At 38.7% G+C, this 19,671-nt stretch overlaps 1 protein-coding gene across 8 annotated transcripts in view; it reads left to right on the top strand.

Annotated features, from left to right (window-relative positions):
* ZBTB38 (zinc finger and BTB domain containing 38) overlaps nt 1-18,847 on the top strand; it is a 91,825-nt gene extending 72,978 nt beyond the window's left edge. For 7 of the 8 annotated variants that reach the window (XM_074191186.1, XM_074191189.1, XM_074191191.1 and 4 more), the window contains one exon: nt 11,982-18,847. In XM_074191186.1, coding sequence (XP_074047287.1) covers nt 11,982-15,785 — 3,804 coding nt within the window. In that variant the 3' untranslated portion in view covers nt 15,786-18,847. Of the gene's footprint in view, nt 1-1,094; nt 3,806-11,981 lie in introns of those variants that run through there. The other variant, XM_074191187.1, reaches the window with a different exon arrangement.
* Nucleotides 18,848-19,671: the final 824 nt, after the last annotated feature.

The following is a 19,671-nucleotide window of genomic DNA, read 5'->3' as shown; positions in this document are numbered from 1 at the left end:
TGATCATTTAAATCCAGATCTTGATTCTGGTTGCTTTTTTTTTTTTTTTTTTTTTTTAGCCGAGAGAGAGAGGACTCAAAAAAGGCAGGTGACTGAATCTGTGGGAAAACAGGAAAGGGATAGCAAATTTGAGAGCAATTAACTATCCCAGCATTCATTAAACATAATTATGTCTAGGAAGGTACCCATGCTAAGCATTGAGGATACAAAGAGAAACTGAATACTTTGTATTATTTATGTGCATACAAGCTGTATGCTGTTGTATAATGTTTACATGTAAATAATACAAAGTATAGAAAAGTAAAATACAAGATAATGGGGGAAGGTGGGGGTTAACAATTGCATGAGGATCCAAAAATGTGTAAGGGGTAGGAGCTGAGTCTTAGAGGGAGAATTTCTTCTATTTGAATCTTTAAAGTTTTTATTCAGGTGAGCATCAACTCTTGCTGATTCAGCTTTCTGCTTTACCCTCTACCCATTTCACCTGCATTCTCCATATCTCTAGGAGACACCAAGCCCAAGTAGTACAACCTGCTCACGCTTAATTTGAAGTGAGTTCACATAGCTCATGTCTGTGTGACTTGTGGTGGTTTGCACAGATGTACAGTAGCAGCAGCTGCTGCTGGAAGCCACATCCCCTTAGTGAAGCAACTCTGTCCATGAAGGGGACCACACCTCTGAAGTGAGGCAAGTTTTTCCCATGGGGATCAGGCAGCAGCAGCAGCATCTATCAAAGCTTGCTTTTGTCTACCTCCCTCAGTGCCTGGGCTTCCAGACTGAATATTCTATATGTATGTGGTATGTGTGGCTGACTATGGGCATTGTAGTGCATGTATACAGATAAATATAATTGTGTGTAGATTACACATTGCATTTCCATAGCATTGTATTCACATATAGACATGTGTGAACATCTCAATATACATGTCTACACATATATACTATACATATATATATATACCATATTACTATAGTATATACTATATCATGTATACTAATATTATATATATATTATATATTATATATTGTGTTTTTTGTTTATATAGTCAATATACACATGAATACGATTCTTTATACAAAATAGTTTGCATATTATTTTAATGTGTATTTGTATGTGTACCATATATGCATGTGGATATGCATAAACATAGTATAGTATATACACATGCACTGTATTGTATATTATGTTTTATTTATATAGTTCATGTATAAACTAGATGTACATGCACACTTGTCTATGTATGCATATATTGTGTGTATAGGTGTATTTGTCTGCTCCATATTCTATGCATTTGAGTACCCATAAATATATTGCATAGACCTACATACTGTATTGTGCATTATATGTCTTATAGCACATAAATAGAATATGCATGCATGCACACATACCTAGATCTATGTATAAAATGTATGCTGTGTTTTGTGTATTTGCATACACAGTATATTATATACATGTTTGTACCTACAGTGTCTTATTTATATGTGTACTATATTGTATATTATATTTTATATAGTGCATATATAAATTTACACACATGCACAAGTATCTATAGCTGTATATATGATGCATATATGTGTATTTTGTATACAAACAAACATATGGCACATCATATATTTAGATACATGTTGAACATAGAAATTGCAGTCTCTCCCAATCTGAGAGGCAAGGAGAATTCAGTTCGGGTAAATTAAAAGTTGAATAGAGAGTAAGGTATGTATAAAGACTAGGAGACAAATGAATTTGGAAAAAATACAAGCCAACCCTAAGTATCTAAAATGAGAATTCTCTAGAGGGAAAATACACATACACACACACACACACACACACACACACACACACACACATCCCAATACCTATGCTAGCACCAGACTAAGCACTGAGGATGCAAAGATGATAGTAGTTAAGCAATGCCTACCCTCGAGGAGCTTATATTTTGATGCAGGAGACAACCCTGTACATCTCTAAGTATATATACGAGACATATCAAGTTGATCACAAAGTCGCCCTGGAGGAGTGGGCACTATCAGTTGGGATCTAATCAAAGATAGAGCTTGTGTTGAGTCTTGAACACCCGAGACTGTAACATTAATAACTGCTTCTCAATCGATATTGTAGGTTTTTGGTATCACTATTATTAATAAAACCCATGCAAAACGAATGAATCTAAACAAAAAATTACTGGTTTGGAGGGTTTCCAAATCTGTATACCTCATATGGCCTGTTTGAGATGAGAAAGACCCAGGTGTGGTCCTTTCTGTTCTATGCTTTGGTGGACTGCTGTGGCTAATTTGTGACACTAAGTTCTTCAAATGGGGCATGCCACTGAGACACAATACAGTTGTGCCACCACTCTGGGCTACTCATGCATTGGGGGCACTTGGGACACTGGGAGATTAAACATAAACTCAGCTCCCATTGCCCAGTGCCCATATCTTCATGCCCTCTGTCTGATGCTTTCTGTCTTGGGATTCAAATCATTTGGTCCTCAGTTCTTTACATGGGGCAGGCAAACCTCTTGTACATGCAAAGAGAGTGCTAACCACACTGGCCAGGAAACTCTCTTAGCAATTAAGTTCATTGTGGTTGTTCGAAGGGCTTCCGGGTTGATGTAGCAAGAACCAGTGGGAAGTGTGGTGCAGTGGCTTGGGGGGGGTCCCCCAGAAGGAGGGGGCATTCAGTTAGTTTAGCACCAGGACAACAGCAAGTGTTCCATCTGATTTGAGGATGTCATGTTCTTGTGAATGGCTGTACCCTCCGCCTTGGGAAAGCTATAAACATGAAAGTAGAAGAGTTGTCCAGTATTATATAATACTGCCTTGTCCAGATTACAACCTAAATAAGGAAATGTCTTAAGACTTGGGAATAGGCTAGACTATCAGAAAATCAGCTGATCATTTTAATAAGCTCTCAGAAAATGACATTGGAAAGAGCTTTTGAGGCAGATTCTTTATTGTGAGAGTAATAGATACCCTACCTAGGGGCTTTGATATTCAGATTACCTGAAAACCAGTTTGCTGGTGTCTATGCAAGCTATACCTAGAGGGGACTCTAAGTGGTATGGAACACTCAGAGAGGTTACTATGATGAAAGCAAGAGAGAAAGGAAATTAAAAAAACCTTTTAAAAATCTCTTTAAAACCAGCCATATGGAATCTTAAAAATCGAGCCTGTTACAACATTGAAGGACATGAACCCTACCCATTGTTGTCTTCTGAGTACAGGCAAGTACAAGTTTAGCGACCTAATACTTACCTCTATAATATATTCAAAGAGAGGGTGCCCCAAGAATCAATCCCCTTCATAGACTAAGAACAATTTAACTTAATTTATTTTGGCACTAAGTCTCCATGAATCTTAATCCATCGCCACCCAACTTTGCTTTTCCTATTATGCCTTTGGAACCCAGACTATTTGGATCCCTAAAAGTCCAATCAATAAAGCTCTTCTCAGACCCCCTTTTTAGTTGTGTTTGGTCTGCAAAAGGGAGAGGATTTTCCTTTTCCTAGACTCAGCTCAATGCTATAAAGGGCTTCTGTTTTGAAATCTGTTTTGGAGATCTGATGCCTGTGTTTCTAATACCCTTGTCACATGAGCAAGTCTGACGTAATCTCCCAACACTGTCTATAAGAAAACTTACTGTGAGGATGTGTGTGGGATGGTGGGGCCTGATAGCCTGAAGCAAAGTGTTCTCCTTTGTCAGTGAACTTTCCACAGAGAGTGGTTTCCAGTCCAGCAGATTCCATTTTGATATGGAACCTGTCCTGGGCCAAAATGGACAGTGATCTTGGCTTTTGCAAAACTTAAGGTAAGTATCCTAATACAATACCTCCTTATTTTCATGGGGTTTAGAGTGATGGAATGAGATGGGGAAGGGGAGGGAATCTACCTTTTTTATGCAAGAAAACCTGAAGCAAAAGAAAGAGTGGCTGTGACGATGCAGTTTTGCAGTTATGTCTGGGTGGACTAGGACTAGGAAAACATAATTTTTATGTCGTCATTGCCATTGATTTGCTGTGTGGCCTTGTAGAAATCACCTAGATTTCTCCATGCCTTAAACCCTTGAAATGGAAAAAAGTCATGCTGGTCTGATGCTTAGGAAGGTCTTAGAAATATATGTTTTAAAAAATATATTCAACATTGGAAAATGTTTTCTATGAAATATTCATAACTAAGCCCTTTAAACGGTTAAAATACTTTATCTCATTAAGTTGATTATAATCATCATCATCATTAACAAAATTAATGAAAATGACAAGATACTTTATTTGCTTCTCCAGTTTTAGAATCTAACAGAAAACATAGTTTGAATTTTTAAAAAAATTCTTTGTTTTTCATTAGAGAGGCTGGGGGATCTCTTGTATAGATAATTGGATTTGGAGTCAGGAAGATCTGGGTTTGAATTCTGATACTTATTTGCTAGTTGCCTAATCAAAGTTCAATACCCGCTTCCCTTCTCTGTGCCTCAGTTTCTTTTCTCTGGAAATAAGAATGATAATGTCTGTGCTATCATCTTCATGGGGTTGTTGTGATAAGTGAAGTGCTTTGCAAACTTTAGTGTGGTCTATAAATAAGTGTTGTTTTAAATTAAAAAAATAGAAACTGACCCTGTGGTTCCATTGGGACAGTAGTGAGGAAAAACTTCCTCCATCGGAATATTTTGACTCTTTCTCTTCAATTTATAGTCATAGAGTACTGCCAATTTAAGACCCTAAGATAAAGCTCTTGCCCACAGAACATAGCCCTCATGGTTTAGTGTCTTTTTTTGGGGGGGGGGGGTGAGTAGTCTTGAACCCAGATTTTCCTGGTTCTAAGGCTAGCTCTCTATATTCACTACTCTACACTGTTTCTCATTTGTGTTACAGTCTTGCATTAAATCAAACCCATAACCCAAGCAAATTACCAGAGTTTCTTCATCGGTTTGAACTCAATCCCAGAATGAGCCAATGAATGCCTAAAGGCAGTGTTGGGAAATGGGGTGGAGGTGGGGAGGAGAGAAAGGAAAGAAGGCCAGGGAAACTTACTTTCACAGTTTTGATCTGAGTTGAGCATGTGGTGACGCAGAAGCATTGGATAGGGGCTTCGAGGTGCCAGTAGGAGTGGGGGGTGGGGGGTGGGGAGTCAGTGAAGCAAATAGAACCAGTACCTAGACATGGAGACCATAGCTAGAAACCAAGGAGCACTTTCCCCCTTTCCCCCATGTGTACAGGACAGAAAGAACCGTAGGTCACGCATTGTTCTTTTTGGCCGTGCCCACACACCCAGATAACCATCGATGTCTCCTTTGAATATGAAGGTCAGCAAGATAAAATGAACCTTCAAGTCTCCTGGGATTTTGCCTACTTTCTATCTTATGCCCGTTTCATGGACATGTGAATTGCCAGAGTCCACATCATTGTTTTTAGTTGGTGGGGTTTGTTTTGTTTTAGTTTCAGCAAGTAAAAATAAGCATTTTTTTAATTCTTTATTTTATGGACAAGTTTGAACTTTTTTTTTTATAGGTTAGAGACAGCAAAAAATTAGTCAAACTGTTAACCTGGAAATCTCTAGTACTTTCTGGAGGAGAGCTTGTGTTTCAGTAGGCCTAATTTTTTAGCTCTGGCTCAGACGACTTTTCTGATTAGAGTTGTTGACTATTTTCTGTGGCTTGGGATCCTAGCCACTCAGTTCATGAGTCAGAACCTCTTCCTCTTCATCATCATCATGAAACAATTTTATTAGATGTCCCCTGAAGTGCTATTGATAAGGCAAGAAGAGTCATTTTAACACCGTATTGAAGAGGTTACAATCTAGAAAAGGTCATCATAGATTACAGACAGGGACAGAAGGCAGGAAACCACAGCTGCGTCCCATATACGTAGAGCCAGCTGAAGACCACAGTGAGTACATAGAGCACTGAACCTGAAGACCTGAATTCAAATGGGGTCTCAGTTCCCTCATCTGGAAAAATGGCACCTGTTTCCCAGGGTTGTTAATGAGATGATATTTGTAAAACAAACTTTAAATTGCTATGTAAATCCTGGCTATTGTTATTAGTTATTCCTAATGTATCTGTTTTATAACTTTATCTTATCTAACTATACTATAATATAGCTCTAGAAGGGCCTGGATAGATTATAACGGAGTGATAAATTTTATTATTCTCTGAAATAGAGTGGGGGAGGGGAAAGAAGCATTTATTAAGTACCTACTGTATAGAACTAAAATGCTAAGTATTTTATAACCATCTCATTTGAAATGGGAATCTTAATAAAACTAACTGCTACTTTGAGAGGTTGGGATGTATTGGGGTAGGGCTTTGGATTGGGATTTAGGATTGTATCCAGAAAAGAATTTGAGTTGGAAGGGGCTCTCAGAATTGCTCTTTTCCAACCCACAAGATACTATTCTAATATACCAGACAAATGGTCTATCCAGTCTCTGCTTAAAGCCCTGTGGCTAAAAGGAACCCATTCCCTTCAGGACTAGCTCTAACTCTTAGACTGTTTTTCCTTGTCATTCAATGAAAATCCATTCTCTGAAACATGTAGCCATTTCTCCTGGCTCTGCCTTCTGGAATCAGGGAAAATAAGGCCAATAACACACACACACACACACACACACACACACACACACTCATTTACACTCACACACCACACACTCACAATACACACACTCAAAGGTCAATACCCTAGTCTTTCGAAGGAATCAACACTTTGTGTCTACTTGTTCAGGATAAGGATGAATGGTATCCAAAGGGTTTTCTGAAGAGGGAGGATACGGGCTCTTTATAGGAGGAGAGTTTTTTATGAGTTGGGTGAAGAAACACTCTGGAGTTGTGTTTGGATACTAGATAATAATGATGATGATTGTCATGAGACCAAGAGGAAGCTGGTAAATGAGGTAAAAGGCCCCAAGTTTCCTAATTTAATAATAATTTCTAATAAGTCTGTTCATTTGAGATTGTTCTTTAGTTATTTCAGTCATGTCTGATTCTTTGTGACCCCATTTGGGGTTTTCTTGGTAGAGATACTGGAATAATTTGCCATTTCCTCTCCAGTTTATTTTACAGATGGAGAAACTGAGGCAAACTGGGTGAAGTGACTTACCCAAGGTCTCATAGCTAGTCTCATAGACTGAGGTCAAATTTAAATTCAGTTCGACTCCAGGTCCTGTGCTCTGTACTCTCCACTTGGCCTCCACATTTAGCAAGATACAGAGTAAGAGCATCCAACTTAGTGGATTAATAGTTGGTTTTGGAGTGAAGAAACCATGGGTTCATGTTCAGTCTCTGACGTACATATATATTATGGTCTTCAAAAATGAAGGGCAAATATCATTGTTCTGTGTGTTCCCAGGCAGGTCAATAAACTTGGTGTCCCCAGACATCTCTTCAAGACTAGAAGCTACAGAACAAATATGCATTAATAGAGGTTCTAACTAGGAGACTCTAGTTCCAATGAAATTATGTTGGGGCCACCAGGTGGTGCCATGATGCATAGAGTGCTGGCTCTAGAGTTAGGAAGACTCGTTTCTCTGAGTTTAAAACCTAGCCTGCAGACACTTACTAGATGTGTGACCCTGGGCAAGTCATATTTTATATATAGCTTTCAAGAAAAATATTGCTAAAATACAAATTCAGAATAATGGCAATAATAACTATGGAGGGGGGAGGCTTATAAAAATTTTTTTCTTTTCTCTTTTTGGCTTTGCTTCAGAATTTTACTAGCCAATTTCTCGCTTAGGAATGTTTTTGCTCTTATTTAATATCCATTTTTTAAAAAATTTTGAGTTCCAGATTCTCTTCCTTCATTCAAGCCCCCCCCACCCATTGAGATAGCAAGAAATACATGATCCATTATTCATCTGAAGTCTTGCAAAACATAATTAAAAAATTTATTTGGAATGTTTTGTCAATAATACCATAGCAATTAGTGAGCAGTTATGCAAATCTCCTTAGAAATGTTCCTTACAAATTGGATGAAAAATTGTCTTTTCTGGACACTTAATCCTAAATCCCAGTTGTTTAAGTCACATCTGATTTTCCCACTTATTATTTTGGAGATGCTGTATTATTTTTTTGCATTGATCTTTCCTACTCCACCTTTCAGGGTTTTTTTTGTTTGTTTTTTGTTTTTTATTTTGTTTTTGTTTTTGTTTTTAGGTTTTTGCAAGGCAAACGGGGTTAAGTGGCTTGCCCAAGGCCACACAGCTAGGTAATTATTAAGTGTCTGAGACCGGATTTGAACTCAGGTACTCCTGACTCCAGGGCCAGTGCTTTATCCACTGCACCACCTAGCTGCCCTCCACCTTTCAGTTTTAAGTTACACAGATCCACATTTCAAGTTTCTCTGAATGATAGTTAAGGATCAAGGAATGAATATAAGTCACAACTCTATCACTTATTATGAGACTTTGGTCAAGTCATAGGCCTCTTGGAACCTCAGGTTCCTTAACAACAAATAAAAGAATGCAAAAGCTTTTATTAGTGCTTAATATGTGCAAAGTTCTAGCTTTGAGAAACAGGATACAACAAAATCTCCTTTGTCTCCTGAAGCTAACTTTTAAGGAGGAGAAGATGACAAGATATGAAGATTTCAGATACAAGTCAGATAGAAAGACTCAATCACAGTGGTCCTTTCAGTGCAGAGGGTACCTTTTAAAATGGCATTTCCATTGATAAAAACATATCTGTTGCTGATGTTGAATTTTTTTGCCAAGAACAAATGAAGCCTTTCTTTTCTGGGTCTTTGATAGCTGTGGTTGTAGAGCAGGTAGGGGCTGAAGTACCTGCAGAAACAAAGGATAGATTCCAGTTCCACAAAGGTTGCTCCCCTAGACCATGGTTACTAGATCTGTGCTGAAAGCAATACTCAGAAACTGAGGTTCTTGGGTATACAGTTCTAGGGTATTTAGAAATAGATTCTAGGGAGAGTTAGTGGTCAAGATGGAAACAGTGACTTTGCCTACCTGTTATGTCTCCCCTGACTCTCCCTTTCAGTACTTTGCTACCCCATCCAGAGAGTACTGACTATCAAGAATCTAATTACCCTGTCCATTGGTGGCAGATGATTCAGTAGTTGGAAGCAATGATGGTGGGGATGACATGTTCCTTCCCCATAAGGGTTGTTCCAGTAGATGATGGCTACTGGGACCAGGTGGAAAGAAAGACTGGTTGATGGTCTGGGAAAGCACTACAGTTCCTGAGGTTCTTGGATTTATTTGTTCACTAGCGGCAGTTGGCATTGGTGATAGTGAAGTGGCAGAATATTTTCCCACAAACATTGCCATCAGTGCTGTGAAGAGGAATAAGGCAGGGCTGGTGGTCAGAGGTGGAGAAAGTTCTATTTCTAGGGCTCTTAGACTTAACCTGCCCAGGAATTCTTAAGTAATGCACAAAGCTGAAAATACATTAGAGTCTAAGACCCCTCTTCTCACAATTCCCATCTGTAGAAAGGGTTAGGACCACATGACCTCTAAGATTCTTTTCCATTCCTAATACTGATCTACAAAGGTTTATATACACTATGAGATAACGTGTCTAAAGAAACTTGGGAGGAACTCTGAGATTGTGTTGTCAAATTTTGATTTTTCTTGAGGCATAAAAATTTATGCACTTGCATAAAATCCTTTAATTTTTTTGTAGTATTTTATTTTAGTCTTTTTAAACCCACAAATGCTTGGTTTTTAGTTCTAATATTTTCACAATTCATCTGACTTTTTAAAAGAGAGTGCTAGAATTATTATTACTATCAAATACTGGTAAGCAGGCACCTTGGAAAAGGACATTGATAAGGATGGATTTTTGAATTTTATCTACAGCATCTCATTTTCATCTTTTTTATTTGTGGAGTGGGCATTGGATTACAAATTCATTGAAGTCAGGGATTGATTATCTTTTGCTTCTTTTTTTTGTAAACTCAATGTTTAGCATAGGGCTTTACACATAGTATGTGTTTAATAATGTTTATTGAATGAATGGATGGACTCCAACAGGGGGACTGACTAATCACTTCAAGGTACCTGAAGGCAAAGACTATTTATGTTGTCCTTTATATTATTATCCCCAGAACACCTGTGTTTTGGAGATAGCAGGTACTAAATGAATGAATAAAATATAAAATCTGAATATCAGTAACTGAAGTTTGACCTAATACATCCAGTCTTTCAACATGCACTTTTTCTTTTTTGCAAGGCAAACAGGGTTAAGTGGCTTGCCCAAGGCCACACAGCTAGGTAATTAAGTGTCTGAGGCCGGATTTGAACCCAGGTATTCCTGACTCCAGGGCCGGTGCTTTATCCACTGCGCCACCTAGCCAGCCCCTACATCCAGTCTTTTATTGATTTATGTACAGCAAGAGAGTCAGTTTCTCAAATTTCTTGTTATAACTAGTATAAAACATTTGTACAGAATTAATAATAGTTTATTACTTCTGTTTTCAACACTTTCCTGCCAACACCATTATTGAAAGCAACTCTTTGGTGATCAAAGTAACTAGAGTTTTTAAAAGATTACTAATTGCCACATAAAGGTGTAAAGAGCCCAGAGAAGGATGAAGCATTTGTTTTATCCAGTGTCAGGAGAAATTTTGTTTTTGTTTTTCATATGGACCTTTCTTAATAAAGATTCACTTTTGAGCTATTTCCTATTCTTCTATAGATTGCAGACACATCAGATAAATTCAGTTTTGGAAAAAATACAGGGTGGGGCGGCTAGGTGGCGCAGTGGATAAAGCATCGGCCCTGGAGTCAGGAGTACCTGGGTTCAAATCTGGTCTCAGTCACTTAATAATTACCTAGCTGTGTGGCCTTGGGCAAGCCACTTAACCCCATTTGCCTTGCAAAAACCTAAAAAAAAAAATACAGGGAAGTGATGATGAGGGAGCTTAATTACCCTAAGTTAAGATGACCTTTTAGGTCAAACCCACCACCCTCCTACCCCAACCAAATCAAAACCCAAAGCTATCAAAACCAAGCTAACTAAAGAAACTTCCCTAAAATTAGTACCTAATTTAGGTATATCCACATATCTGAGTCTCCTAATCTTGATATTTAGTAATAACACTTTCTGATGGGAAGAAAAAATTGGGAGGGAAAGAGTCTACTATCTAACCATTAACAGTTGTTTAAGAAATAAGATAGGGAAAGCTTTGCTGGTTCCTGTAATTTGAATCTCTGGGATCAGTAGCATAATGAAGGTGACCAAAGGCAGGTGAAAAGCAATGGTGAATAAAGTGAACCCAGAGAGGCAACAAAACTCTGGTCAAATAAGGTGGTCACTATTATTTAAAAGTTAACACTTTGTATTTTTGTTGTTGTTCAGTTGTTTTTCAATCATGTCAAACTCTTCATGACCCATTTGAGGTTTTCTTGGCAAAGATACTGGAGAGATATGCCATTTCTTTCTCCAGTTCATTTTACAGATGAGGACACTGAGGCAAAAAGAACGAAATGACTTGTCCAGAGTCACACAGCTATTAAGTGTCTGAGGTCAGATTTAAACTCAGATAGATGAAACTTGCAGGCCCAGTACTCTATCCATTGTTCTACTTAGCTACCATTTTATTTTTAGCTAACATTTATAAAATAATTCTTATGTACCAGCCAAAATGCTAAACACTTTACAATTGTTATCTCTTTTGATCCTCACCTACCTTTTAGGTAGGTGCTATAATTATTCCATTTTAGAGATGAGGAAACTGTGGTAAATAAAGCAGGAATGACTCGACCAGGGTCACACAGCTAGAAAGTAATCTGAAGCTGGATTTGAATTCAGGTCTTTCTGACTACAGGTCTGTCACTCTGTCTACTGTACCATCTAGCTATTTCTGAACCATATAATAATACCCTTTCTAAAAAGTGAAAATAAAATATAGATTAAAAAATTAAATTTTCATTGCTATCTTCTGGAATAAATACTAAGATGTGTTTTTATTGTAAATGACTCAAGAAAAAAGTCACTATCTCTGAACATGCTAATCACCATTTTCCTTTTATCATTCCAGATGACAGTCATGTCCCACTCAAAGGACTTCAAAGATGACTTCCACAGTGACACGGTGCTCTCCATCTTAAACGAGCAACGAATTCGGGGAATTTTATGTGATGTCACTATCATCGTGGAGGATACCAAATTTAAAGCCCACAGCAATGTCCTGGCAGCTTCAAGCCTTTATTTCAAAAATATATTTTGGAGCCGTACTATCTGCATTTCCAGTCATGTCCTGGAGTTGGATGACCTCAAGGCTGAAGTGTTTACAGAAATACTTAATTATATCTACAGTTCCACAGTTGTTGTGAAGAGACAGGAAACAGTGACTGATCTTGCAGCTGCAGGAAAAAAGCTGGGAATATCATTTCTGGAAGATCTTACAGATAGCAACTTCTCAAACTCGCCAGGGCCCTATGTATTTTGTATCACAGAGAAGGGTGTGGTTAAAGAAGAAAAAAATGAAAAAATAAATGAAGAGCCAGCTATCGCCAATGGACCAAGGATCACAAACGCATTTTCCATCTTTGAAACCGAAAATAATAACAGTATGTTTTCTCCTCTGGATTTGAGGGCGAGTTTCAAAAAGGTCTCAGATTCCATGAGAACACCCAGCTTTGGCCTAGAAAGGAATGATGTCTGCAATGAAGCTGAACCTGTCAGGACCCTGGCTGAACATTCCTATGCTGTTCCATCAGCGGCTGATGCTTTTCAAGGACGTCCGTCCTATGAGTCGGCTGCCAGCCCACCTTATATAACAGGTGAAGAAAATTGTGGTGAGGCGCCAGCAAAGACACAAACATGCAGGGCGCCAAAGACACCCCCAAGACCCCAAGCTTCCAGTTCAGCAGTGGCAAAGATACCACCCCCTAAAGGAACCAGCACAGAGGTTCATCAAGAAAAAACTTCAGATCCTGCTGTTACTTCCATTTCAGAATCTCACAGGAGTCAAGAAGACAACCATTTTCCCAAGGAAAACGAAAACCCACCCTCTAACATTCCTGAATCCACACCCCCAGTCCTTCCTCCTCTTCTTTCTCCATCTCCTCCTCCTCCTCCTCCTCCTCTTCCTCTTCCTCCTCCTCCTGCTGATGCTGCTGCTCCTGCTCTTCCTCCTCTTCTTTCTCCATCTCCTCCTCCTCCTCCTCCTCCTGCTCCTGTTCCTGCTCCTGCTCCTCCTCCTCCTCCTCCTCCTCCTCCTCCTCCTCCTGCTCCTGCTGCTCCTGCTCCTGCTCCTGTTTTTGACTGCACTTTTTGCTCCAAATCATTTGAAAATGGAGCTTTACTGGAGTCCCACCTGCAGCTCCACACAAAACCTCCAGAAGCTTTCATGTGTAAATATTGTGACAAACAATTTACCACCTCCAACAGACTGGACAAACACGAGCAATCCTGCATGAACTCGGATCAGCCTCCTCTTCCTGGTATAAACCCACAGAACTTTTCAACTCCAGATGGAAAACCAGGAAGTTCCTACCAAAGTCTGGAAATGCAGTCATCCGAGAATAAGATGGGTGAACATTCCGGTCCAAGTGGAACCTTGCCAGAAGTAGAGCATACAGTGAAGGTTGTGGATGGACAGATCCTCTATACGTGTGTGGTGTGCAAGCGGAGTTATGTCACTCTATCTAGTCTCCGAAGACATGCCAACGTCCACTCATGGAGACGAACCTACCCTTGTCACTACTGTAGCAAAGTCTTTGCTTTGGCAGAATATAGGACCAGACATGAAATTTGGCACACCGGAGAAAGGCGGTACCAGTGCATCTTCTGCCTGGAGACATTCATGACCTACTATATCCTTAAAAACCATCAGAAATCCTTCCATGCAATTGACCATCGGCTTCCTGTGAATAAGAAGACGGCCAATGGAGGTCTGAAGCCCAATATCTATCCTTACAAGCTTTACCGACTACTGCCTATGAAATGCAAAAGGGCTCCCTATAAAAGCTACAAACATTCTTCCTATGGAAATTCTCAAGAAAGTACTCAACCTGGTGAGGCTGCTCCTAGTTCCTGCATTATTAAGAATCCGAGAAGTTCTGAATTGCCTACTCTAACTTTCCAAGACAATGTGAATATGCTGTCAAATAATTCAGCCACTTCACCCAAAATCCTTTCAAGTCAAGAAGCCCATCAAGCTACAGATCCTCAAAATGGGATCTCATGGGGAGGAGGAGGAGGAGGAACAGAAGGAGGAGGAGGAGGGCTACTGAGCCCTGTTAAAAATAACTTTAGTCCTACTGAGAAGCCAGTTCCCTCAGGGGGAAAAAGCCTCGCTTCTGGCTCACAGGGAGGAGGTGACGTGACAGTTCCATCCTACAGTAATGTCAGTGAAAATGCCACATCGGTCATCAGCTACAGCAGCTCAGCCCCATCTGTCATTGTTCACAGCAGCCGGGTTTCCTCAGTGATAATGCACAGTAATGCAGTCACTGCCATGACAAGCAGTAATGCCATCTCTTCAAACACTGTTGTTAACCATTCCCCAAGAGATGACAGTAAGCTTGTGGAGAACTTTGGCAAAATCCCCAGCAAGATCAAAAGCATTAAGGAGAAAAAGAAAGTTGTGCCCTACAGCAGGGGAGAAACATTTGAGGAGGCAAAGTATGCCACCAGTTCTGGAGGTCCTTTGAGTAAAACTACTAGTGTTATTGAGGAAACCAGTAAAACTGAAACATATATTGCAAAACCCGCCTTGCCTGGAACATCAACGAACAGTAATGTTGCTCCTCTCTGCCAGATAACGGTAAAAATTGGAAACGAGGCTATTGTGAAAAGACACATTCTAGGGTCCAAACTATTTTATAAAAGGGGGAGAAGATCTAAACATGAGGTTCAAGAAGACAGTTTGCTTCCAGAAAATGATGTGGAACGAAAAGAGAGCAGCCCAGCCAGGCTAAGCCGATCTGAATGTGTGGAAATGAGTGAAATGTTTGATGAAGCCAGCGACCAGGATTCCACAGACAAGCCATGGCGCCCATACTACAATTATAAACCCAAGAAGAAATCCAAACAGTTAAAGAAAATGAAGAAAATCAAGTGGAAAAAAAGACATGGAAATAGGAGCCCAAGCAGTGATCATGCAAACTCAAGTGATATAGATTCTGCTGTAAAAAAGAGCCCTAAGGAAAAGATCATGGAAGGAGAAGAAAATAAGGAGATGCCCAGCCTTCACTGTGAGCTTTGCATTGGGGATAAAGCATCAACTGGACACCAAGGACAAACCCACTGGCATCATACTACATCCAAGCCTCATACTTGTGAACTATGTCAAAAGCAATTCCAGAGCCCCTCCAACCTCAAAATGCATATGAGATGTCACACCGGAGAGAAGCCTTACTCTTGCAAAACATGTGGAAGGTGTTTTTCAGTTCAAGGGAATTTACAGAAACATGAACGTATTCATCTTGGGGTCAAAGAATTCATCTGTCAGTATTGTAATAAGGCATTCACTTTAAATGAAACCCTCAAAATCCATGAAAGAATTCACACGGGTGAAAAACGTTATCGTTGTCAGTTCTGCTTACAGAGTTTTCTATATCTATCCACCAAAAGGAATCATGAGCAGAAGCATATCCATGAGCATAATGGAAAGGGCTATGCCTGCTTCCAATGCCCCAAAATTTGTAAAACAGCTGCTGCCCTGGGGATGCACCAAAAGAAACATTTATTCAAAAGCCCCACTCAGTCAGAGAAAAAAGAGGGTGGGGGCAATGAAATCTCTAATCAACTCTTTGAGAATCAACACTTCGCTGACTCAGATGGAAACAAGATGAAGGAAACCCTACATACTATGTCTCAAGATATTCTCCTTTGATTGACAGTGGTGGGAAACCCACTAGACAATGATTTTTTTTAGTTAAAAGACATAAGTGGGTGACGTATAGAGTAAATTCAAATTTGTGTAAGTTCCTGAAACATTACACTTTTTCTTCCTATTCATAGGTTTCAGCATTAACTATAAAAGCAAAATGCACCAGAGCATAAAAACTGAGGCCTCATGTTCCCTATGTATGTGAGGGTAAATGAGATTCTTAGCTACGATATTTCTGCCAGTGGGTACTTTGTAATTTAAAAAAGAAAAAGAATCAGCCCAACATACTCTCTGTTGAGCATTGTTAGGATCTGCCAAACTGGCTAAGAAATACTGAACTTGAATCGCTTTGAAGAAAAGAGTTCAGATGCCATGAGAATGTCAGCTTCACCAGTGTGTTAAAAGGTGAACAAAATATGTCATCGATGCTTTTTTTTCCCCTATCCAATTTCAATACTGTTAAAATTTTCAAAAGATAAACTTTGGATATTGTATGAAATTCTACATGGTTGGGGAAAAATTATGAGATGAGTAACCTAAAAGAAAGCATTCATTTATCTTCTTTCCTTGTAAAACAAACCTTGTAAAAAATAATACAAATCCCATAATTTTACACTGGACATGTTCAGTTAGAAAATGAAAGTGGAGGGGGAGTAGGTCTATAAATGAGAATTTGGGAAAAATTGATAAAGGGAATTTTTGGTATGACCAGTCACCTAATTCAAGAATATGGCATGTATATACTGGCTAACCTTGTTCTCTTCAAGTTATGATGGATCAACTGTGGGGATCTTAACATCAGTGGTCTCCTTGGAAATCCTCAAAATATGTTTTACCACACTACTAAATGTACCAGCAGTTACTTATATTGTATATTGTTTTGGGTTAGCTTTGGAACATCCCATCTTTCCTCTGAGATGAAGAAGGGTCAGATTTGGCTGAACATATCTGAAGTCTTCCAGGCACCATTCAAATCTCAGAAGGTTACCAGAGCTCAAATGAAATGTGACTTTCCCAGCCAGTAACTGAAATGCTTAAAGAAAGGTAGGCTTATTGGTAGTAAACTGCCAGGCATTTGATTGTGCCACAATGCCCAATCCCTCCTACCTTGGGTTTTCTTGTCCACATGAGTTACCTTGCAAGAGTGAGATACTTAGGGCAACTATAGAATTCCTATCTCCACCAATCACCTGAGTTAGTGAGAGGAAGTGAGGTCCTTAGTCTCCTACCAAACATTAGCACTATTTGGTTCCTGGACTGTATATGGAAAAGTGGGATGTTGAATGATTAAAGAGGCTTACTGCTCTCCTACTTCTCCAATTCCTGTGAAATTAAACCACCAATCTACATGCCGCTTTTCAGTCTTAGGTAGCAGATACCTTAGGTAACAGAGACCTCCTCTATGTGTCCCCTAATATCATTTCCAACTGACAAGCACCCTTAACATTTCCCCCCAAAGACTGACTAGTTGCTGCATGTGATTGTCAGATTAAAGAGATTCACATTGTTTCTTTCCCAGAAGGTGTAGGACTCTACAATTCTGGCTTTCTGCACCTGCCAGAGAGGGTGCATTATTGATCTGTCCCCCTGAATAAAAAACCCCATCTGGAAACCATCAGCCAAGAGCTCACGGGATACCCTGCAATCCCTGAAATCAGTTTGAAGTACACTGAGCCCTCCGGTGTCTTATCTGGCACTGTCATCTGCAGGAGGGTCTCTAGGATTTCCCTTTGTGCTACTCTGAAGTCTTTATGAAGAGGACTTTTGTTCTATTGGGTGGGCAAGAATGCATCTTAAAAAATCCAGAAAAGGATGGAATGGAAGCTGACCTTTCATTTTGTCGTGCTTTACTATTAAAGAACCACAGTCCTGCAGCCTCATTAACCTTCTATTTCCATTTTCACTTTCAAGCAGTATTATAAAGGGCAAAAATACAAGTGAATTTATGAGTTCTTTTATACATAACATACATGCGCTAGTCATTTACTTTGGGTTTTGTTTAAAAATTTATGTTGAAATAGCAGGTAAAAAGTCTTTGTTGAAATAATACCTACAGTATTGAATAGTTAATTCTGTGGTCCACTGATTCATGCTATCCTAGATGAGGGCTATGTGTCCAGAAGAAGTATTTTATTTCATTAGTTCCTTTGGCTTCAGACAATGCAAATTATGAAGTCACTATTATTATTAGTGAATTCTTCCAGTCTGCACATGTTGGATATTTTCTAAGTGGACTTGTATGCTGATAATTCTAGACCAAAGTAAATATGGCAGAATATTTATACATAAAAAGATAATTTTACAGATATTTTCTATAATTGTATCATTCATAAAAAAATAAAAATAAAAATGCTGATAGCTTGTGTTTGTTTTGGGGGAGGGTTGTATATTTTGATTAAAAAAAAACAAAAAAAAACCTTGACTTTGTAATTCTGTATATTCTATACAGTTTCTAGCAGAGCAGTTTTAAGACAGCATCTTAATGTTTATAGTCAATTGTGGAAAATTTATTCTAAGTTCTATGTTAAAGTAATGAGTGGCGTACCAATGACCAAATTAGAGCTGACATAAATGTAAACAATGAACATATCGTATGCTGTACATGATAGAATGTCACTTGCTATGTTATAGCATCTGTATTTTGTTTAGAAAATATTATTAAATGCAGATGTAAAGGGTTGGAAAAAGTCTAATTTTATTTTTAGAAAGAATGAATATAAATTTGGTTTTGCTTGATTAAAAGCTGGCTTATTCTGATTTCTAGTCTCTTTTCAAATATCTCAAATGGGAATTCTTTTGCACCAGCAGGCACTATGCTTTTAAGACTGATGTTGAACATTTGACTTGCCTGCTGTATTTCTGTTTCCTCGTTTGTTCATGCACAGTGAAATGGCAACACGGCAGTGACCTTCCAGACTAAGACTAAGAGGAATGTGGCATTTTTAGAAGTTGGCACCATGAAAGACAAAATACTCTGTTATTTTGGTTCATCTTAAAGTATGATCCATTTCACAGAGATGTTTTATAAATGTTGGAATGAATGAATAAATGAAGATGCAAATACATGATTATTAAGTTAGTGTTTATGTTGATGGGTATGGTGGGTGGCGAGGTTCTAAATTATCTGTGATTATGTTTTGCCTGACTCATCAGCGACTTAAACCATTCACCAAATGACAGTACACAGTTCCCTATTTGTACTCCTCTTCCATATTTGAATCACATCTAAAAAATCAGTTACGAAATTTTTCCAAGCTTCATCCATGAAAATTTTATGTCAATTCAATAAGTGTATTTTTAAGTGAATTTTGTCAGCACCACTTCAATCATTCTGGGTTTTGTTTTTTAAATCATTCCAAGGTTTTTATTTCTCTCACCAGTTTTTCCTTTTCTACCTCTTAAATAAAGGCCCTATACAGTTCTGCTTCCTACATCTCTGTTACTCCCCAAAGCATGAAAGGATATTGAACAATTTATCCACTTCATTTTCTTTCATATCTGAAAGTCCCTCACTATTTTGGCCATCCACACTGCCTTCCTTCCAGAGTAGGGGTTGTCTTTGGACAAATCCACTGATTTGTTAAGCATTTTGATTTAAACAGTAAAGAAAAACACTTGTTATAACAGCAGTATGATATATGTGGTATGCAAAAGATTTGATTTTAGGTCTATTAACAAACAGTTTTTTCCTGAGGCATTTATTATTGCTTTACATTTTTGGTAGCACCTTGAGAATTTCAAAACATTTAATTGGGGGAAAGATGGAATCTGATCTTTCTGATAAGTATAATTATCTGGTTGGTCTTTCATTGGTTAAGTAATTTTCCCCCAGATAACTTCTACCAATGCTGATTGGCACCTTCTCTACAATGTCTGCTCTTAGAGATTA

This window comes from Macrotis lagotis, chromosome 6 (assembly GCF_037893015.1).
Source record: "Macrotis lagotis isolate mMagLag1 chromosome 6, bilby.v1.9.chrom.fasta, whole genome shotgun sequence".
NCBI classification, from domain to species: Eukaryota; Metazoa; Chordata; class Mammalia; order Peramelemorphia; family Peramelidae; genus Macrotis; species Macrotis lagotis.
Note: the sequence above shows the minus strand (reverse complement) of the source record. Positions and strands in the feature narration are given on the sequence as shown.